The following is a 22,979-nucleotide window of genomic DNA, read 5'->3' as shown; positions in this document are numbered from 1 at the left end:
ACAAAAAGATTTACAAATCACTGAATATCCTTTGGAGTACAGTTAAGTCAATCATTAAGAAATGGAAAGAATATGGCACAGCTGTAAATCTGCCTAGAGCAGGCCGTCCTCAAAACCTGAGTGACTGTGCAAGAAGGAGACTAGGGAGGGAGGCCACCAAGAGTCATGTGACAACTCTGGAGGAGATACAAGCTTCAGTGGCTGAGGTGGGAAAAACTGTGCATATAACAACTGTTGCCTGGGTGCTTCACCAGTTGCAGCTTTATGGGCAAGTAGCAAAGAGAAAGCCACTGTTGGAAAAAACTACACATGAAATCTCAGCTAGTGTTTGCCACAAGGCATGAGGGAGAGTCTGAATTCAGCTGGAAGTAGGTTTTATGGGCTGTTGAAACCAACACTGAGCTTTTTGGCCATCAGAATAAACATTGCATATCATCAAGAACACACCATCTCTACCACGAAACATCATGCTCTGGGCTGCATCACTGCAGCAGACCCTGGAAGGCTTGTGAAAGTAGAGGGTAAAATGAATGCAGAAAAATACAGGGAAGTCCTGGAGAAAAACCTAATGCAGTCTGAAAGAGAATTGCAACTTGGGAGAAGATATGTTTTACAGCAAGACAATGACGTGAAACATAAAGCCAAAGCTACACAGGAATGCCTTTAAAAAACAACAAAGTTCATTTCCTGGAGTGACTGGTCAGAGTCCAGACCTCAATCCAATTGAGAATTTGTGGCTGGATGTGAAAAGGGCTGTCCACTCATGATCCCCATGCAATCTGACAGAGCTTGAGCAGTTTTGTAAAGAGGACTGGAGAAAAATTGCAGTGTCCAGATGTGCAAAGCTGATAGAAGCCTATCCTCACAGACTCAAGGCTGTAATTGCTGCAAAAGGTGCATCTATTAAATACTGACTTGAAGTGGGTGAGTAATTATGAAATAATTATTTTGCGTTTAATAATTGTAATGAATTTAGATCTATTTGTAAAAGAAAATTGTTTTCACTTTGACTTGTCTTTTCTGTTGATCAGTGTTAAAAATTTGGACCTCCTAATCTACCTCATTATGGCCCTCGCACTTTGTTTATTGACCTGCAGTGCACTGCATTTTCTCTGCATTTGATTTTCTTTTTACTGCCTCAATGTATTTATGCATGGAATAATCTGTCGGGATGGCAAACAAAACAAAGGCTTTTTATTGTATCTCAGTATAGTCAGAAAACTTCAGGTCCGTTGTCAGCTGTCATTGCAGAGGGTTTTGGATGCCTGCCTTCTAATTATTAAAGCACACTGAGAGAAAACCTTGAAGGCTGAAGGACCTGTGTTGCGTGCCACCCCTTTCCTCAATTGATGGGAACGAATGATAACTGATCACGGAGATGCGAGGGGAGGGAGTTAGTTGAAAACTGTGTCCTGAGTAAGATGGTAGCTATTCTTTGAGTTTTCTTTTCTACTCGCTACAACCCGTGAATTTTGTCCATTGTCTGCCTTTTTTTAATCTTGATTGTGTTTCTCTCCTTCTGAAGGAAAAAGAAATGTGCTGCACTTTTTTAAACTTGTACGTCTCAACAGGTAGGTAGTTGTTTTGGGTTCATTTTAAAACATATTCATGCACGTATCTCTCCCCTCCCATGGTTTTCTTTTGTTACGTACCCCGTAACTGGATCACTTACCAGCAAAGATAGAGAGGTCCGTTGAAGTCTGATGGTACTATTTTTAACAGTATTTATTGATAAAAATACACAAAAATAATATCAATGGAAACACACAGATAATATACGTCGTCAATACTAAATCTAAAAGCGCGGGTATAATAATAATCAATAAGAAATAAGCTGTATCGTTGTCTAGGGGATAATGAATTGTCCAATGGAAATATATAGTTCGTTCAGTTCATACAGGCTGCCGCCGTTGGGGACCCTGTGTGACAATTGTTGGAGAGAGAGAGACGGGTTAAAACTTGCCCATTCTGTTTATGATGTCAATCCTTCGAGAGTCGTTGAGAGTTGAGTTCCCCGTTGTTAGCTAAAAACCGTTTTTCTGTGGCAAAGGTCACCGATTCCGGGCAAATGGAAGCGGACGCATGTGGCCTTCCACCGGCTTTCTCTATTACAGGATCGCTAGCGTTTCTTCTGGTGCGTCTGAGAGGCTGTTCCTACAGACCCTCTTTTATCCTGACTCACAGGGTCTCCGATGTCAATCAGGTTGGGGATGATGCAATCCCTCCACCAACCTCCCCCTTGGTTCATTGCCTGGGGCTTTGATTGCATCGTCCAGGATGCAATACACAAGTCCGTCTCCAAGAGACAATAGCCGGTATCAATGGGTCCGCCTTTCGGAGGCCAGGACACAGTCCAACCCTTTTGTGGATTCTGCATGTCTTTCCCTCATTTCCTGTGTCTCCTGAATTGACTCAATAGTGATCTTGCGATTCTCACAAAGGAGGGGGCTACCCCCGCACCCTTCGGCCCCTCAGAGCTGTGGTACATTCATAACACTTTCAATTAGTTTTATGTTTTGGAGTTACAAAACATGACCCTGTGCCAGATGCAATGCTCAGTTCCTGTCTTTGACCCAGTCCTTAAGCTTATTTGTTTCACCTGGATTTTCTGAAAGCCTTTGACAAGGTGCCACACACAAGACTGCTAAACAATATAAGAGTCCATGTTATCACAGGAAAGATACCGGCATGCATAGAAGATTGACTGACTAACAAGAAGCAAAGAGACAGAATAAAGGGAGCCTTTTCTGATTGCCTGTCTGTGACTAGTAGTGTTCTGCAGTGGTCAGTATTGGGGCCTTTTCTTTTCATGTTATATGTCAATGATCTGGATGATAGCATTGATGGCTTTGTGGCCAAGTTTGTAGATGATACGAAGCCAGGTGGAGGGGCATGTCACGTTAAGGAAGCTGGGAGTCTGCAGAATGACTTGGACAGATTAGGAGAAGTGGCAAATGAAATAAAATGTAGGGAAATATATGGTCATGCACCTTGTTAGAAGGAATACAGATGTAGACTATTTTCTAAATGGGGAGAATGTTCGGAATCAGAGGAGCAAAGGGATTTGGGAGTCTTCATGCCGGATTCCCTAAAGGTTAACTTGCAGGGTTGAGTCAGTGGTAAGAAATGCAATGTTGACATTCATTTCAAGAGGACTAGAATATAAAAGCAAGGATGTAATGCTGAGGCTTTATAAGACATTGGTCAGACTGCACTTGGAGGATTGTGAACAGTTTTCAGCCCGGTATCTAAGAAAAGATGTGCTGGCTTTTGGAGAGCATCCAGGGGAGGTTCATGAAGATGGTCCAGGAATAAAGTCTTAACATATGAAGAGTGTTTAATAACTCTGGACCTGTACTCGTGGGAGATTAGAAGAAATGTAGGGGGATGTGGAAATTGAATGCTATTAAATATTGAAAGGTCTGGATAGAATTGATATTTAATTGTTGTTTCCTATAGTGGGGAAGTCTAAGACCAGTGGCCACAGCTTCAGAATAGAGGCACATTCCTTTAGACCAGAGATGAGGAGGTATTTATTTAGTCAGAGGGTGGTGAAAGTGTGGAATTAATTGCCACAGATGCCTGTGGAGGCCAAGTCACTGGGTATATAGCTCATAAAGCAGAGGCTGATAGGTTCTTGATTAGTAAGTGCACCAAAGGTTATGGGGAGAGAGCAAGGGAATGGAGTTGAGAGGGATTTTCAATCAGCCATATGAAATGGTTGCGCAGACTTGTTTGGTCAAATGGCCTAATTCTGCTTCTATGTCTTATGGTCTTGATCTTTGCTGATCTGCAGTCATTATGGTGATCCTTGCATCTAATCCAAAGAGTAAATCCAAACCCACTGGTGACCACAGTAAGAGTAAGGACAGCTCTGCCTCACACATCAGCTCACCAACGTCACCATTGCTGAGGTCCCAGATAAAGTGGAAGGGTGTGAGGGAAAGCTTGTCTTTCCACTCCCTGTAGCCACCAAAGGTTTCTCAAGCAAAGGGAGGAGCTGACTGATACAGTCGTGAGTTCATCCCTCACCACTGCGGAGCTCCCAGATAAAGTGCTGAGCACACTACTCCACACTCTCGGCCCTAATGATTGTGTGTCTAGGTACACCTCTATCAATTCACTGATGACACCGCTGTTGCTGGGGATGAGGAAGCATAATGAGTGGGACAGATCAGCTGATTGAATGGTATCACAACAAAACCTTGCACTGAATACCAGCAGTCCTTATTGAGGGGTCAGTAGAGGAAGGGGTGAGCAGCTTCAAATTCCTGGATGTCAACATCTCAGATGATCTGTCCTGGGCCCAACATACTGATGTCAACATGAAGAACGCATGCCTGCACCTGTAAGTAGATTTGGTAGTCACCGATGGTTCTGGCAAATTTCTACAGATACACTGCAGAGAGCATTCCGACTGGTTCCATCATCACGTGTATGGAAGCTCGGAAGGGGCTGTAGAGGGTTGTGGACATAGTCAGCTCCATGATGGGTATAAACCAGTCCGTTCTCTTCCCACGCCCGCCAATGGCTTTGCAAGCACCTACTGTTGTGAGTCTTCCTTTCACCACTGCTGAGGTCCTAGAAAAGTGGAAGGCTGTGTGGTAGTAACCACTGTAAGGCCTGTAAACATTTAAAAAATATACATAACGAGAGTCCCAGGAAAGCGGACCCAGAAGAGCAGAGGATGACCTGCACGCAGCAGAATTTAATATGTGGAATTCAATGTAAACAATGTCACCTCTTGTACAGAGGAGAAACAGATAACAGCCTAAGAGTAGTACACCCTAGTAATATTACAGGGGTAGACCAGGTCACACCTGTTAACAGATACTTCCCACAGCATGGGATCCACTCTTTGGAGATCCTGGGCCTGGAAACTAATGTGAACTGGTTGCCCTTCAGAAAATGAGGGCAGAGAGAAAATGGACTGAGAGAAATTACAAACCTATCACCAAATGGTCTAAACCTAGCCTAAAAACTGTAATTAGGGTGATAAAATTAGTGTTATAGAGTCTCCCCTTCCCTGCTAATTTAATTCTGTCTGGGGACTCAGACACATGCTGTACATACACACAATCCAGACCCTGACAGGTAAAACACACAGAACAGTTAACCTGCAAAAAACCTTTCAGCTCACCCCACAAACTCTACCTTCATCCTGGCTAGAGTCCTCCCCACACTGGCCAGATAAACTCTACCACTTCCCTCCCACCTACCCATCTATACACTCACAGTGGGGTCCCAAGCACCTCCCCACATTCAGGCCGGTCCACATTCACATTCCTCATGAACATATACATTCCCACACTCTTGCTCTCATCCGAGGCAGTGTCATACCCCACACAAGACGGGTATCCTAACATCGAACCCCCAACAACCCCTTTCCCCGTCACTATGCAGCATGCCTTACCAGAGTGAGGGCAGATTAAACTGACAAGAGGCACCAGAGACAGCAGCTGCTGGTATCTGGGGCAACAGACACACAGTGAATGGCTGCTACAAAGCCCCAGCATGTTGTCGTGCTGGGGTGAGGACAAAGCTTTCCGAGAGTGTTACTGCATCATGAGGGATTCAGTTATGGAAGAAGGTTGAGTCTTTCCTCTGGAGCGTAGGGGAAATTGGGATGACCTTGCAGAGGTGTATAACATCATTGGCAAGTTGTTTTATTACTGTCACATTTAGTGAAGTACAATAAAAAGCTTGTTTTGCATTGCCTGTAAGAAGATCCTGCTACATGAACGTTCTGCAAGATGACCTTTTCTTTTAATACAGTGCAGCTCCTTATATCCCTTGTTAGGGAACTGGAGCTGCCGCTGGATGGTGTTCAGCTCATTGCAAAGAATGAGGAAGTGGTAGATAGGAGCTAAAGGGAGGTAGTCACCCCTAAGATGCAGGAAGTAGGTAGCTGGATGATTGTAAGGAGAGAGAAAGGGATAGGCAGACAATGCAGAACAGCCCCATGGCCATTCCCCTCAGTAATAGGTATATTGTTTTGGATAGCGTCAGAGGGATTGACTTACCAGAGGAAAGCTATGACCAGGTCTCCGGCACTGAGTCTGGCTGTGTTTCAAAAGGGAAGGGGGAGAAGAGGAATACAGTAGCAAATGGGGAATTAGGTTAGGGGAATAGACAGGAAATTCTGTGGCCGTGGAAGAGATGCCTTGATGGTGTGTTGCCTGTCAGGTCCCAAGTTCAGGGTTGTCTCAGATCGCTCCACTGCATTCAAAAGGACAATGGTGAACAGCCAGAAGTCATAGTACTTACAGTATTGGTGCATACCAATGACATAGGTAGGAAAATGGATGAGAAAGTGAAGAGAGATTTTGGGGATGTAGGTAGAAAGCTGAAAAGCAGGACCTCAAGGGTAATCATCTCTGGATTGTTGCCTGTGTCACATGCAAGTGAGGGTGTGAATCGGATGATGTGGCAGTTAAATGTGTGACGAGAAATTGGTGCAGGGGACAGTGTTTAATATCCCTGGATCATATCTTCTCCTCTGGGGAAGATATGACCTGTAGAAAAAGGATGGGTTACGGCTGAACGAGGGGATCAATATTCTTGCAGCCAGGTTTGCTAGACCTATTGGGGAGGGTTTAAACTAAATTAGCAGGGGGATGGGAAACTGACTCAAGGGCAGTGGATGGAGCAGCTGGTATTCCAGTAGAGGCAATATGTAGTGAGACTGAGAAAGGGTAGACATTTTGTAGTGGAAAATTGCAGTCAGTGAGATGGTTGACATGTGTCTTTAATCTAAATAATAGGTTCAACAATTCAGCAGTTTTGAAAAGTGTGGATAAAAGGAAGGAGAGTGCAGAAGAGATTACAGAAGTCTCCAGGATAAATAAAAAGACAAAGTTTAGAAATGGATAAGTATTTAACTTGGATGATAAGACATATGAGCAGAATTAGACTATTTGGCCCATCGGGTCTCTGCTCTGCCATTCCATCATGGCCAATTTATTGATCCCTGTCAACCCCTTTCTCCTGCCTTCATGCTTACCCAGAAATCAAAATTCAGAGCTCCAAACTCAGCCTGATATAAGACACAGGAATTCACTGTGTCAGTCCTCAAACTCTGCCTCATTCTAAAACACATTCCTGTGCCAGTCCCCAAACAAATCCCATGGGATCACTCTCTCCCAACATCCACATGTCGGTCCCAAATACTATAAGACATAGAAAGAGAATTATAAGTTTGACACAAAGTTATGACCAGATATGGTAAATTATCAAAAGCCTTATGAACAATGTGAGACTGTGTATCAAAGGAGCATCCATCCTGGGTATACAACTGGCTTCTTTCCATGGTCCCACTGTTGGAGGTGTTCCTTGCCTTTTGCTGAAGGCTTTTGAATGAGGAAAACACAGTTGAGTATGGACAGTGGACATGATTTCCACCCCATGACAACTCAAAGAGCAATCAGTAGGGAGCAATACGAGCATGAGCCTTTACGACCTGACTAAAGACCCTTTGACCCTTTAGAGTGCAGAGCAATCTCTTCATATGCAGCTGCACACAAATTTGCCATCCTCTTATATTTGGTTCACGATTGCATGCAAACCAAGATTTGATGCAATGTGTCTGCGACACACCATTCTTAGTGAAAGACCCCAGTCAAACAAGACTGTAACAATGTCCCAAAACTTTCCCCAACCATTTTCACTGTGGCATTGTTGCATTTCACCTTTGAACTTGCTTTGAGAATGGAGCTTTATTCGGCCTCTACCATTTCCACTCCAGAACACAGGCCACCTTATCTCTGTAACTGAGCTGCAGTATGCTGATTGTCTGGACCTAAATTCCAGGTTATTACTGAATCATACAAGAGAATGGATCTTGTACTGAACATCCAGGTTCAGGGTCCTCTACAACCTGTCCCCATTATAGCACACTGCTCACTGGCAAGAAAGGGTCACGATGAGAGGAGATATCTAAAGGCACTGGAAAATAACATCAAAAGTGTATTTGTAAAATTATCCAAGGCGTGTATGTGTGTGTGTGTGTGTGTTTCTATGTATGTATATGTTTGTCTGTTTACAAACAATATTCCAACACTCAGTTTGTAATCTGGAAAACTGGAAAGGAAATGGTTAATCTTTCCCTCCCATGTATTTGCTTGTAACCAGCTTGTTAATAACTTAATTAATAACTTGTAATTTTCCACAAACCCCTCAGCACAGGGATCAACTGAAATACATTATCTTTCCCTGCTTCAGAATGAATCCTATGTTCCATCTCTGCTCTGAATGATGAGCCCGATTTAAACTGAAATATAACTGTTATTTTTACTTTGTACTAAACTGGGACAGAGACATTGAACCTGTTTACTGTTTGAAACAAAAGTGAGATTCCTTGAGACAGTGTTGAACGGTTGATCTAATGCTCAGCCAGTATTATAAAACGACAAGCTATTTTTTTTTTTGGTTGTTTGGGGGACTTTCTTGCTGTAATTAGGAAAGAAATTACTTGTATTTTGAAAATTTGTTCCGAGTCTTGAGCTGAAGGTTCAATTGCAGTTCATGTAAAAGGACATGCTGTACCCTGTCAGTCTGAATCCTCAATAACAACACGTCGTCATTGAACTATTACACACAGGCACATCCCACACACCAGCTCAAATTTATACTCCACCCACTTAAAAGGGTCACAACAGCACTCTCACTTTCTGGCTGTTTGACCCATCCATCCCGAGACATTTCAAAGGAAGTCACAGACAATATTTGACAGCAGGTTATTGGTTAAGAAGCAGAAGAGAGATGAAGAAGATTCGGGAGTGACTCTTGGACCCAGGGGCTTTAGGCAGGTCAGACTCCGAGTTGAGATGTTCAGGAAAAAAAAGCTAAAAACTCGTAATTACCCTAATACAATAAAGCATGGCAGAGTTTAATTCCTGTGTAGGTTATGTATGTTCTAAAGCAAACAAAGAAGGAACAAAAACCTTTGAAGTCTGTTTAGTGCAGGAGTTAGTTGCTTTGAGGTTACAGCAACCTCAAGATTATGACAGGGTCTCTCCATTCCTGATAACTGTTTGTAAGCTGAACTGCCTATAGGTCAGGAACATTTATGTTTTGTAACTCCAAAACATAAAATTAATTGAAAAATGTAGAGCTGGGAGAAGTGTGCTATTTCATTCTTTTACTTTAGTGAGGCATGAAATTATGACAGTGGCGTAATGACACATACCATTCATATTCTTTTACATATAACCCACAATGAATTATTTAATCGAACAAGAAATACTTAAGCAATATATTTATAATACTGAAATATTAAATGCACCATATTCCTCCCTGCTTATCTATAAACTCCAACTGAAGTACGTAACATATTGCTCTCTAATCATAATATATTATACTAACAATACAAATACTATATAGACATCACACAGTGTAGTAAATTCCACATCCTCCCATTCAGGCCTAAATACTTATCACACCTAGAAGATGTTAAAAGTGGGATTCCACAGGGATTGGTTTTGGAGCTGCTGCTGTTTTTAATTTGGATAAGCACATAACAAATAAACCAGTTAAGTTTGCAGATGACACAAAATTAGGGGGACAGGCTGATAACATTCAAGCAGCAAAATCAATACAGCTAAATCTAAACAAAATCTGGATGTGGGCAAATAAATAGCAGATGAAATTTATTGTAAGTAAATGTAAAATATTACATATAGGAAATAGAAATATTAGATATAAATATACAATGGGGGGGTCTTGAGTTGGAAAGTCCACTGTATGAGAAGCATTTGGGTGTCCTGATAGACTCATCAGCATCAACATCTAGACAATGCATGGAAGTGATTAGGAAGGCTAATAGGATGTTGGGTTATATAATATAATCAGTGGAGTTAGAGTCTAAAGACGTTCTCGTTAAGATATATAATGCATGTGTGAGGTCACACCTTGAGTACTGTTTACAATTTTGGTCTCCACATTGTCTGAGGGATGCAAAGGCACTGGAGAGAGCTCAGAGAAGGATGATAGACTCATTCCGGGTCTGTAGGGTATGAGCTATGAAGAAAGACTGAAAGGATTTAATCTTTTTAGCCTAATGAGGAGTCTCATTCTACGTCTACTTGCAGTAAAAAGGTTTAATTCTTTCAATCTTTCTTCATGATAGAAGTGTTCAAAATCATTAAGAGTATTAAGTAAGGTGGATGCCAGCTGCTACTTCAGAATTAATCCATCAACAAAAATACAGGACCATAGGCGGAGACTGGTTAAAGGGAGATTTCAGACTAATATCAGGAAGCATTTCTCTACACGGTGAGTTGTAGACCCATGGAATAAACTACCTAGTTGTGTAGTTGAGAGTAGTACCTACTACCATGCAATCTGGCTCGCTGGCTACTTTATCAAAAATGGTATAAGGAACCAGATGGACTTTGTATAACTTGGGTGTGGCATTTTCATTTAACACTATTTTGCCCTTGATATGTTTGAGTTTATCAATGCCATCATTAAACTCTGCTACGGCACCATCCAGTACCTTTCTTAATTCTCTTTCAGTTGACTCTATCACATGCATCCTCCGGTACCATTCCTGTGGACAACAAGGACATAAAGATCCTAGCCAGAGGCTCAGCAATCTCTTCCCTTGCGCCATGGAGCAGCCTGGGGAATATTCCGTCAGGCCCCGGGGACTTATCCATCCTAATGTATTTTAACAACTCCAACACTTCTTCTCCCTTAATATCAACCTCACTCATATTGTCCTCACCATCATCAAGTTCCCTCTCATTGGTGAATACCGAAGAGAAGTATTCATTGAGGACCTCGCTCACTTCCACAGCCTCCAGGAACATCTTCCCATCTTTATCTCTAATCGGTCCTATCTTCACCCCTGTCAACCTTTTGTTCTACACATAATTGAAGAATGCCTTGGGGTTTTCCTTTTCCCCTACTCACCAAGTCCTTCTCATGCCCCCTTCTTGCTTTCCTCAGCCCCTTTTTAAGCTTCTTTCTTGCTACCCTATATTCCTCAATAGACTTGTAAAGGGTTTCTTATGTTACTGTGTATGTTAATCAAAATGGCTTCTTTGTTTGTTAAAAGTAAGAATGCTTCTTTGTTATGCTAACTGGAGAGAGTGCTTTCTCTGGCAGCTTGTTTGGGTTATGATAACTGGTAACGGGAATTGTATTCCTTTGTTAACATAATTTCTCAAGAAGGAGTGGCTACTGATCTGGCTAAGAAAGAGGCAGTGACCACCTGGCCAAGACCCCAGAAGGTGAGCGCCCTACACTTGTTTTTGGAGTTCTGTGGGTATTACCGGCGATTCGTGAAAGGATACGCAAAAATGTGTCACCCGTTGACCCAGCTATTGTGTGGCTATCCACCTGTGAGGAGGAAAAGGAAGGGGGACTGAGGGCAAGACGCAGGAGGATACTGGAACCCGGCGGAGCCTTTTGCATCGAGATGGGATGATAAATGTGAGGAAGCGTTCCAATCTCTGAAAACGGCGCTGACCCAGGCCCTGGTGTTGGCTTTTGCCGATCCCCAGAAGCCGTATGTGCTGCACACTGATGCCAGCCGAGAGGGTCTAGGGGCTGTCCAGTACCAGGAACAGGGCAACGCATCGAGACCGGTGGCGTTTGTCAGCCGAAGTTTGTCGCCATCTGAGAGAAATTATCCCACTCACAAGTTGGAGTTCCTGGCGCTGAAATGGGCGGTGGTGGACAAGTTGAGCGAGCTTGAGGTGAGAACGGATAACAATCCTCTCACTTATATCCTGAGTTTGATGAAACTGGATGCCACAGGGCATCGGTGGTTGGCAGCTTTGTCAGTATATGATTGCAGCCTGAAGTATCGGCTGGGAAGCAGGAATGTCGAGGCAGATCCTTTGTCACGTCAGGAGCATGGGGAACCGGAGACGGATGAGGAGTAGGAGAGCATTCCTGCCCCTGGAGTGAAAACCACATGTCAGTTTGCTATCACCGTGAAAGCCAAGGAAAAGGGGAGGCCAGAGCGAGCAGTGGACCCACTGGGGGCTTCTGATGACGCCCTGCCCCAGGTTTACAATGACCTGACTGCACTGAAGACTAAACAGTTGCCGGAACTAAGTCCGGGGGAAGTGGCAGCTGCTCCGTGAGATGACCAGGGCATTGGCACCATGTGGAGCGCGGTGGAGAAGGGGAATGTGGCGTGGCAGAGAAGACGAAACACACTTCAGTGCCTCCGTTATTGAAGGAATGGCCTCGGTTAAAGTTGAAGAACCAAGTCTTGTACCGGGTCACATCGTCCCAGACCACCCCCGGCGTTGGCAGCTGGTCATGCCTGAGAAATATCGGAAGACTTTGCTCCAGGCACTGCATGAAATTCCGGGCAGTTGGGGGTGGAAAAGACCTATGGATTACTCAAGAACCGGTTTTACTGGCCCCGGATGAGGGGGGAGGTTGAAGAATACTTTAAGAAGTGCAGTCGTTGCATCCGGAGGAAGACCCTGCCTGCGCAGGCGGCTCCTTTGTCACACGTGCGGAGTGCGGGACCCATGGACCTGGTGTGTATGGATTTCCTGTCTATTGAGCCAGACACCAGCAACACCGCGAATGTCTTAGTCATCACAGTTCACTACACTCAATATGCTCAGGCGTTTCCCACTAAGGATCAGAAAGTGACTACAGTGGCGAAGGTGTTATGGGAGAAGTACTTTGTTCATTATGGCCTCCTCAGGCGGATCCATAGTGATCAGGGATGGGACTTCGAGAGCCGGCTTATCCATGAATTACTGGGTATGCTTGGGGTTGAGAAATCCAGGACTACCCCCTATCACCCACAGGGTGATCCTCAGCCCGAGAGGTTTAACTGGACACCGTTGGATATGCTCGGGACGCTGGAGATTGGTCAGAAAAGTAAGTGGAGTCAGCACATCGGGCATTTGATTCACTGTTACAATTGTACTCGCAATGATGCTGCCAGGTACTCGCCTTATTATCTGATGGCGCCTTTTCTTTCCTTTCTTTTTTTTCATATATATTATATCACTAGTTCACTTAGTTCTAGTAAGATTTATAAACTGGATTCTGTAAACGTACATGGTGTGCGGTTTGATATTGTGTGTGCGAGTTTGTATTAGTGTGCATTTCACAGCATCCACGTATACGGGAGGCACGGTTTGGCGGGTGGGTGAATTTTCCCCTCGACATACACCAGCCGATCACGTAAGCGTTACAGACTCATCTGATCCTTGCTTCCTAAACCTCACGTACGCTGCCTTCTTCCATCTGACTAGATTCTCTACCTCACTTGTCACCCATGGTTCCTTCACCCTACCATTCTTTACCTTCCTCACCGGGACAAATTTATCCCTAACATCCTGCAAGAGATCCCTAAACATCGACCACATGTCCATAGTACATTTCCATGCAAAAACATCATCCCAATTCACACTCGCAAGTTCTACCTTTATAGCTTCATAATTTGCCCTTCCCCAATTAAAAATTTTCCTGTCCTCTCTGATTCTATCCTTTTCATGAAAATGTTAAAGGCCAGGGAGCGGTGGTCACTCTCCCCCAGATGCTCACCCACTGAGAGATCTGTGACCTGACCCGGTTTGTTACCTAATACTAGATCTAGTATGGCAATTCCCGTAGTCAGCCTGTCAACATACTGTGACAGGAATCCGTCCTGGACACACTTATCAAAACTCTGTCCGGTCTAAACCATTGGAACTAATCAGATGCCAATCAGTATTAGGGAAGTTAAAGTCATCCATGATAACAACCCTGTTATTTTTGCACCTTTCCAAAATCTGCCTCCCAATCTGCTCCTCGGTATCTCTGCTGCTACCAGGGGGCCTATAGAATACCCCCAGTAGAGTAACTGCTCTCTTCCTGTTCCTGACTACCACCCATACTGACTCAAAAGAGGATCCTGCTACATTACCCACCCTTTCTGTAGCTGTAATAGTATCCCTGACCAGTAATGCTACCTCTCCTCCCCTTTCCCCCCTCTCTATCCCTTTTAAAGCAATGAAATCCAGGAACATTGAGAATCCATTCCTGCCCTGTTGCCAGCCAGGTCTCTATAATGACCACTACATCATAATTCCATGTACGTATCCAAGCTCTCAGTTCATCACCTTTGTTCCTGATGCTTTTTGCATTGAAGTACACGCACTTTAGCCCTTCTACCTTACTACCTTTACACCCTTTATTCTGTTTCTCTTTCCTCAAAGCCTCTTTATATGTTAGATCTGGCTTTACTCCATGCACTATACTTGCAGCTCTTGCATGACCTTTATCCTCACTATCTGCTTGAACACTCTGCAGTTGTCTGCAGTTTGTGTAAATGCACACTTCTCAATCTATCCATTGGACATAGAACAGTATCACAGAGAAAATGGCCCTTTGGCCCATAATGTTGGGCTGATTTAGTTAACCCAGAAGTAAACACCTAACTAAACTAATCCATTCTGCCCATACAATATTCATATCTTTCCATTCTGTGTATATTCATGTGCCTAAGAGACCTTTTAGTGCCTCTATCATATTTGCCCCCATTGCCACTCCTAGCAGCGTATTCCAAGCATCCACCACTTTTTTTTTAAAAAACCTGCTCTGCACATTTCCTTTGAACTTATTCCCTCTCACCTTAAATGCATAAGGTATTTTGACACCGAGAAAGAAAAGATACAGGTGTCTACCTCTCATAATCTTACGAACTGCCATCAGGTCTCCCCTCAACCGCTGCTGAGAAATTTGTGGCAGATCCCACATCAGAACCGGAGCAGAACATGAGCCGTCTTCAATCCTGAGGGGCCGCCTAAGAGAAAAGTAGACAAACACTGGAGAAATATTACACAAGGAGTTACATTGCTGGAATAGAAGGGGAGAGACTGCATGTTCACAGAGTTTGGGTCCCCAGCTCTGAGAAACATGCAGCTACCAACACCCAGGGAACTCGGGGTTGACTCTGATCCTCAGGTTTCTGGGAAGGTCTCTTCAAACTTGGAGTCACCCTGATGGGACTCTCTGTACATAAGCCTGTATCAGCCCCACAAACAGAGCCACCAGCTCCAAATGGCAGTTCCAATGCTGACAAGCATCTCACTGAAAAGCTTCCAGCTTTTGGCTATCAGCTTTCTGACTCACTCGTACCCCAGCTTGACAAGATAACCAAACAAATTCTCTCATCAAGTGCGCTCACGTTAAATATCGCTGCTGAACTTGAATGAAATAAAATGCTTCAAGTTAGTGAAAGGTCAGGTTACTGCTGATTGCCTCAGTAGGTATTTTAACCTACTAACATTCTAACCACAAGATCAGTGTTGCTGATAGTACATTACATAACTCAAGTAATCCAAGTGTGGAACACTGTGTCCAAGAACAGTAAACAATCTTCTGTAAGAGTTGGAAGTATTCTATTAAACAAGTAGGTGACCTTGTTGTAGCAGCTGTTTTCCAGGATTGTATTTTAATTGCATAAGTGGAAAAAGTCTGACTGCATCTTAAAAGGGCAATGTCAAGTGCTAAATTTTAGATTAAACAGGAGGAAATCTGCAGATGCTGGAAATTCAAACAACAACGCACACAAAATGCTGCTGGAACACAGCAGGCCAGGCAGCACCTATAGGGAGAAGCGCTGTCGACGTTTCGGGCCGAGACCCTTCGTCAGGACTGTTTTAGATTTAGGACAAATTTAGGACAATTTTAGATTAGATTAGATTCAACTTTATTGTCATTGTGCCAAGTACAGATACAAAGCCAATGAAATGCAATTAGCATCTAACCAAAAGTGCAAAAGAATAGTGTTATTTACAAAATAACTGTGAATAAAAAGTAAGTGCTACAGCACACAAATATAAAAGTACTGAGTCAGTACAGTATGGGTGCAATACTGTTTAGCACTGTGATGTGAGGTTCGGCAGGGTCACAGCCTCAGGGAAGAAGCTGTTCCCGTGCCTGCTGGTGCGGGAGCGGAGGCTCCTGTAGCGCCTACCGGATGGGAGGAAAGTTAAGGTGAGATGCATCCTTGATAATGCTTTTCGCCCTGGCCAGGCAGCGTTTATGGTAGATGTTCTCAATGGTAGGCAATTGGGTGCCGATAATCCGCTAGGCAGTCTTCACCACTTGCTGGAGTGCTTTGCTGTCCGATACGGGACAATTGCCATACCACACTGAGATGCATTTGGTGAGTATGCTTTTAATGGTACAGTGCTAAAAGTCCATCAGTATCTTGGGACAGAGATGAGCTTTCTTGATGCTCCACAGGAAATAAAGGCGCTGTTGTGCCTTTTTGATCAGGATGGAGGAGTTCAGGGACCAGGTGAGATAATCGGAAATGTGGAAACCAAGGAATTTGAAGCTTGATACATGCTCCACTACAGCTCCGTTAATGTAGATGGGGACATGAGTGTGGGCTCCTAGCATGCCTGAAGTCCACAATGATCTCCTTGGTCTTCTGGGTGTTAAGGGCCAGGTTGTTGTTGGCACACCACACAGCCAGGTGCTGGACCTCGTCCCTGTAGACCGTCTCATCATCCCCTCTGATCAGGCCAACCACTGTGGTGTTGTCTGCAAACTTGATTATGGTGCTGAGAAGATTAAGAAAAATTGGACAGAGTTCAAAATCAGGAAGGGCTTTCAATAGGGAAGAAAGAACTGCATAGAAGACACATTTTAAGGTAATTATCAAAAGAATCTTAGGGATTCTTAGTAAAAGTCCAATTATCCAGCACCCTTGGGACTTCAGTGGCACTAGATGGTTTGTACTATTAGATGTTATATCTATTCTTCCTCCAACTTATATTTAATACACTTTTTTCAGATATTATGTAGCAATATAATAAATGTTCTAGTGATCAGGTGAGTTTAAAGGGAGTGTAGGAAATGGGAGGCCCTGTGAAGTTAAAGGTAGTGCACAAAACAGAGCTTTATAGACAGCACAGGTAGTATCACTCAATGATTTTGAGTTGTTGAACCATCTGGATTTCTAAACAATAGGATTGCAGATTATTGGAGTTTTGCTGTAAGTGTTACCCTAAACCTATTTCCAGAAGGGTGGTGGAAGTAGATCCTATAGCAGTTTCTGAAAGGGAATCGGCTAAGTTGAAGTGAATAGAAGAGGCAGAGGAATGGAACTAATTGAAGAATCAGCACTGACATGATGGGCTGATTGGCCTCCCTCTTCCTGTGTCATTTCTAAGTCTGAATGAAGGAAGTCCCAAGGTTTTAGGGAAATAAACTGAAGAATGACCAAATGGGGATATATTCCTGGGAAGCGGAAAACTATAATCTGAACACTGTGGGTTTAGTACTGCTCCCTTCTGGACCCTCTATCTGTAACAAAAGAGGTATATTTTAGATGTCTCGAGTTTGTGCTCAGAAGTTCTTTGACCAGCCACCAGTAATGAATAGTCAAAGGGGTTCTGCTAGTTGAGATGTGCTATCATTGTAAATGAGTAATTCTACAAAGTTAAATAGGAGATATAGCCAATGAAACTGTGGTTAATAATTTATTGTTGTCTTTGTGATAGAGTGTAAAACATTGTGCAAGGAGAGGAAACCTAGATTCTGTCAAGAAGATCTGCTGTGTTGAATAAAGACTTTTATATCACCAGTTTCATGTCTCTCTGGTGACTTACTCAGTCACAACACTCCCCACATCTCTAATGTCTGGCTAATGTATAAACTTACATATGAACAGATTTTTGGGGGATGTGGGGCTGGGGGGCTGCAGATGTCTTCCAGCATGTATAAATGTGGCCATATTTCCAACTTGCAAATGGCCTGGGTTAGGAATAGTTACAAAAATAGAAACATGCTGTACTGGGGGAGGAACTGCATAATGCTCTACACAAGACTCCTCCCTCCCTACTTTGATATTGCCCCCTACTTTACCCTAGGTTCTAGTAAGAACTCTCATTCATGGCCTGTACTTGCTCCTATATCTAATATTGTTCTTGGGCAGGAAAGTGATGACCAAAAGGCAGGAAGGGTTTTGGCCCGAAATGTCGACTGTACTCTTTTCCGTACATGCTGCCTGATCTGCTGAGATCCTCCAGCATTTTGTGTGTGTGGCTCAGATTTCCAGCATCTGCAGATTTTCTCTTGTTTAAGTACAGAAGGTGAGATCTTACGTTATAGCTATGCAAGATGTTGGTGAGGCCACATTTTGAATATTGTGTTAAATGTTGTTTGCCCTGCTATAGGAAAGATACCATTAAGTCGGAAAGAGTGTAGATGACGGACTGAGTTATAGAAGGAGGTTGAGATGATTGGAGTTATTTCATTGGAGCATATGAGAATGAGATGATATCTTATATAGGTATATAAAATTATAGGGGCATCAATAGGGTGAATCTGCAGTCTTTTCCAGGCTTGGAGAAGTAAGAAGAAAAGGGCATGGATTGTAGCTGAGACCAGGAGATGTAATAGGAAACTTTGGGGCAACTTTTCACCCAGAAAATGGCCAATATATGGAATAAGCTGCCAGAGGAAGTGGTTGAGGCAGGTACATTAGTAACATTCAAAAGGTACTTGGACAGATACATGGACAGGAAAGGCTTAGAGGCATAAATGTAGGCAATGGGAATCTTGGTCGACCTGGACCAGCTGGGTCGAAGGACCTGCTTCTCTAGGAGTTGTTCTGATTTTTCAAAACAGCATTGATTGGGTAGATGACCTAAACGGGTTTCTCCAATCAAACAATAAACGTTGGGAATGATTTCAAAAACTGGGACCCAGTTAGCTTATGACACGGCCAAGAATATTAAAATGGAACTGGACAATGCACAACGTGGAGGTGCGGTGAAATCCAACTGGGAGAAACGAGGGAGTGTGTCAAAACATTTGAAAACAACTCGTAACGATTTTAACACAAATATTTTGCTGGATGTAGGTGAGACAAAAACAAATTTTCTTAAATATTAAGATGAGCATTCCCCCTTTAAAGCCTGAACCCAGACATCACAACAATTGGTCGTGGGAATCTATCTGCTTGGCATTAAAGGTCAAGTCGCTCTGTCAAAATATGAACAGATAGGGTGGGCAACTAACTCTCAGTGTTAGAACGTCTGTGAATGAAACTCATTGGGTCCAATCAAGAGCGACGTACGTTATGACGCATTCGGGGGGGGGTAGGGCGGAGGCAGGAATCCAGGTTGTGGTTACATTGTGAAATTGTTACACATCGTAGATTTGGTTTTGGGAGTTAGTTATTACGCTGGTCTGAATCTGATCTAAGGTTGATCTAATATTCATCTGCAATACAAGCAAATCTGCAACTCGGCAAAATAAAATCAATCGTGATTTGTACGGGAAAAGGGAATACAAATTGTATCGAATTTGCAATTCTCTCTTTCATCCTCCAAGGCCAGTTTGCAACAAGTCAAGCGGTGCAAAGCAAAACTGGAAGCTTTGAAGTTGAGATAATTTTCATTATGATCTGATCGTTTAAAAACAGTTCCATACTATGTGTTAGCCGGGTTATACAGAAAACAGCCCAGAAAAAAATAGACTTCGTCCTTTAAAGCGTGATTTAAAATAAAACGAAAAGAGGGATCTGCAAGATTCTGACAACTCTGACGAGCGATGTCTGCAATAGCTTATATCGAATACCTTGCCGCCGAGTGCCTAGTTTCTATTTCCAGCAGCCCTGTGGTGCACCAGTCTCCCGGGCAGGGCTTGGCCGAAGAGAAGACGAGGGGAAACCGGGAAGGTTGTGGTTCCCTCCTGAACATAGCCACAGTCCTGGCCGACCTAAGCAAATTCAATTCGCATTCGCAGGTGGGATCCAGTCACGATCCCTGCGCCCGAACGCAGCGCCAAGAGGCGGACTTCACGCCCGCAATTCCGCTGCGTGGCGCAACGGGGCAAGTGAAAGTTCCCTCCAGCCAACGACACCAGTGCCCGTACGCTGGTTGCGCCAAGATCTACGGGAAGTCTTCTCACTTGAAGGCGCACCTGAGAACGCACACAGGTTGGTCTACTTTTATGGCTTGCTTTACATTTCGGCCTTTGCATTTCGTTCCAGAGTAGACAGTAATTAGACAGCAAGATCCCGCAGACAGAAAGCCATATAATAAGCGTGTTCACTCATTGTGACGCTTAGGGAGACAAGAGCATGGCCCGAGTTGGAATTAAAAAAAAACATTGGATTGACTGCCGTGATAGATACGGTATTTCTCTCAGTCAGGCTTAGAATAGTCGATGAGACGGAGAGTCCCAGCTGTTGCTTCATCAAGTTGTAGGATTCTATGAAATTCATTGCTGGCGTGAAGCTCAGAGTGAATAGTACACATGACGCACAGAAGTTAAGACCAATGTTATGATAAATAGATGATAAGAAGGAAAGCAGACTCCTGAAATGGTTAGGAACAATATGCTAGAGGAACTCAGCGTATTGAACAGCATCTGTGGGAGGAAAGAAAATGTCAAGTAATCAAGTCTAAACCTGACTGAGAATGGAAGTGAGAGGGTCATAAAAAGGGAAGGGAATGGTGAGACAGGAGTTCGAGTTGATTGGTGGACTGAGAAATGTCAGCACTGTCCTGAACATTTTATCTAGTTATTCTTTCCCGCCCCATCTTTTCCCAGTGAAACCCAGCAAATTTATTTTTAGTATTTAGTTTTTAGTGTTTATAGAATTCCCTTCCGACAGAGAATTGAACACAAAAAATGTGAACGGGCGCCTCGGTGCAGTACTGGGGGAGTGCTGCACAGATACAGACCGACATAAAGTATTAGGCATTAAACAGGTGCCCTTCTGTATCTGAGCTGAAGGTCTCATGGTTCTACTTTGAAATAACCTCAGTATCCCTCCATCAGCTTTACTAAAACAGATTGTCTGGTCATCATTTCACTGCTGTTGGTAGGAACTTGCTGTATGCAAAATGACCGCTATGCTTTCAAAAGTACAACACTCCATTGGCTATAAAGTGGTTTGAAATGTCCCATGGTCAGAAAGGATACTTTAAAAGGCATGCCAGTATTTCAAAAGCATTTTTTTCATCTGCCGCTTGTTTCTTTTGTTCATTCAATTAAACTGTCTCCTTATCTATTTTATGTAACTTAAAGGTACAGCATGCAAACCTTGAAATTATTCCAAACTAAATTGGTGGAGAACTGTGTGGCAAAAAACAGTTGTTAAAAACCCTCAGCAGGTCAGGCAGCATCTGTTGAAAGAGAAACAGTCAACAATCCATGTTTGAGGCCCTTCAAAATTGGGGAAAAATATAGCAGAGACATCAGGTAAGAGAGTACAGAAACAAGACATTTGGCCTAACTTGTCTGAGCCAGTCAAGATGCACATCTAAGCTAGTGCAATTTGCCTACATTTGGTCCGTATCCCAAACCTTTCGTAGATCTGACCAAGTGCCTTTAAATGTTGACATTTGTGGTTTTCAGTGCTGACCTTGAAGGAAAACTGTGTAGTGGTTTGGGAATTTCCTGATGTGGGATGGTTATGGGCAGATCTAGTGGATGTAATTTCACACACTCAACTTGATAGTTACTTGAGTGATTGAAGAGCTTGTGATATATGCCTTAGATTCAGGGAATTACCAGGGACTGCAGATGCTGGAACCACTTCAGATGAAGGGTCTTGACTGTCCATTTCTCTCTAGAGATGCTGCCTGACAAGCTGAGTTTCTCCAGCTTCTTGTTTGTAACTTTATGTAGCTAGGCTCTGAGATCAGTGATGGATTCTTTCAACAAATGCCATGCAGTTCTACATATCAGTTAATTGAGCTCCAGAACAGTGCTACAGAGGGGTAAATACTGAATGCTTTTGTTCACTTGCTCTTATGTAGCTTGGTGCCGGACTTTGGCTGATAATGTATCGTGAAGACATTTTAAAACACTATACAAGTGGAAGATGTAGGAGCCATCTCTTGAAAAATGCAGATATCTTTTGCCGAGGGATCGCTCCCATAATACATTCTGCAGGCACCACCTTTGGTCAATTCTGTATTCTTTGTTGTCCAGAAGAATAAGGGGTTGTGAAACATATATTGAAGCATAAGATCTGAAGGGACAAGGGTAGATGTTGAATTGTTTCCATTGATGGGAGAATCTCAAACAAGGAGATGGAGTTGAAAGTTAGGGAGACAATCATTTAAAACTGAGGTGTGTAACAGACATCTTCTCATGGAAGAAAGTGATTAATTGGAACTCCATGCCAGAGGGTTGTGGAGGCCAGACAACCGAAGGAATTTAATGAAGATGTATGTATTTTTTTTGAAAGGGAATTGAAGGTTATGTGGATTTGAAAGAGGAGTTGAGGCCTTTGGTAGATTTACCATGACCATATTGAATGGCAGGAAAGGCTTGTGAGGGCAAGTGATTGAAGAAGAGGATCCTTGAAGGTCAAGACCACAGATTTGGCACAACATTCACAGACTACTGAGTAGTTGTGATCCCTGATCACCTACATGTTTGTGATATCTGGATAAACTTCAGCAGGTATCTCAACACAATGTAGTGTCTGTACATTGGAATTCACCTGGGTGAACATCCTCAGTTTATTGAAGCACTAGTTGTTACAATCAGTCAGTTCTCTTGGATGCTCCCTGCTGATTTTTATCCCTGAAATCAGTCTCCCAAAACAGACACTTCTCTGAGAGCCGGCACAGAGCAAGATTAATGGGCACACAAAGGAAAAGAGTCAAGAATGTTCTCAAAGGCTCCTTGAGAAAACAATGCAATGTTCCTATTGACTATTGGGAATCTTCAGCCTATGACTTTTCACAGTGGAGAAAGAACAGTCAGAATGGTGTTGCAAGTTTTGACTCAAGCTCAATGTTTCAAAGTCAAGCTTATTGTCATACACACAAGTACACATATGTACTGGTATAATGAAAAAAAACTTACTTGCAGCAACAGGCACATAGCATCATATGCATTATTCACTAACGACGAACAAATTATATAAAAAATTTACAAGAAAGAACAAAGAAAAACAAAGTCCATTGGAGTGCAGCATAGTTATGGTGATGCTTTCCTAAGGTAGTGATTAGGATTGTGTAGGTTGTTGA

General features: G+C 43.2%; 1 protein-coding gene across 7 annotated transcripts in view; it reads left to right on the top strand.

Moving 5' to 3' along the window:
* Window positions 1–19,075: 19,075 nt before the first annotated feature.
* klf9 (Kruppel like factor 9) overlaps window positions 19,076–22,979 on the top strand; it is a 103,450-nt gene continuing 99,546 nt past the window's right edge. For 5 of the 7 annotated variants that reach the window (XR_012099270.1, XR_012099268.1, XM_073048524.1 and 2 more), the window contains exon 1: window positions 19,077–19,924. Coding sequence is in view for 4 of the 7 variants with exons in the window: in XM_073048524.1 (XP_072904625.1) it covers window positions 19,537–19,924 (388 nt within the window). In the remaining 3 variants the exon portion in view is untranslated. Of the gene's footprint in view, window positions 19,925–22,979 lie in introns of all 7 variants that reach the window. The other 2 variants (XR_012099269.1, XM_073048523.1) reach the window with 2 other exon arrangements.

Source organism: Hemitrygon akajei, chromosome 6 (genome assembly GCF_048418815.1).
Source record: "Hemitrygon akajei chromosome 6, sHemAka1.3, whole genome shotgun sequence".
Classification (NCBI taxonomy): Eukaryota; Metazoa; Chordata; class Chondrichthyes; order Myliobatiformes; family Dasyatidae; genus Hemitrygon; species Hemitrygon akajei.
Note: the sequence above shows the minus strand (reverse complement) of the source record. Positions and strands in the feature narration are given on the sequence as shown.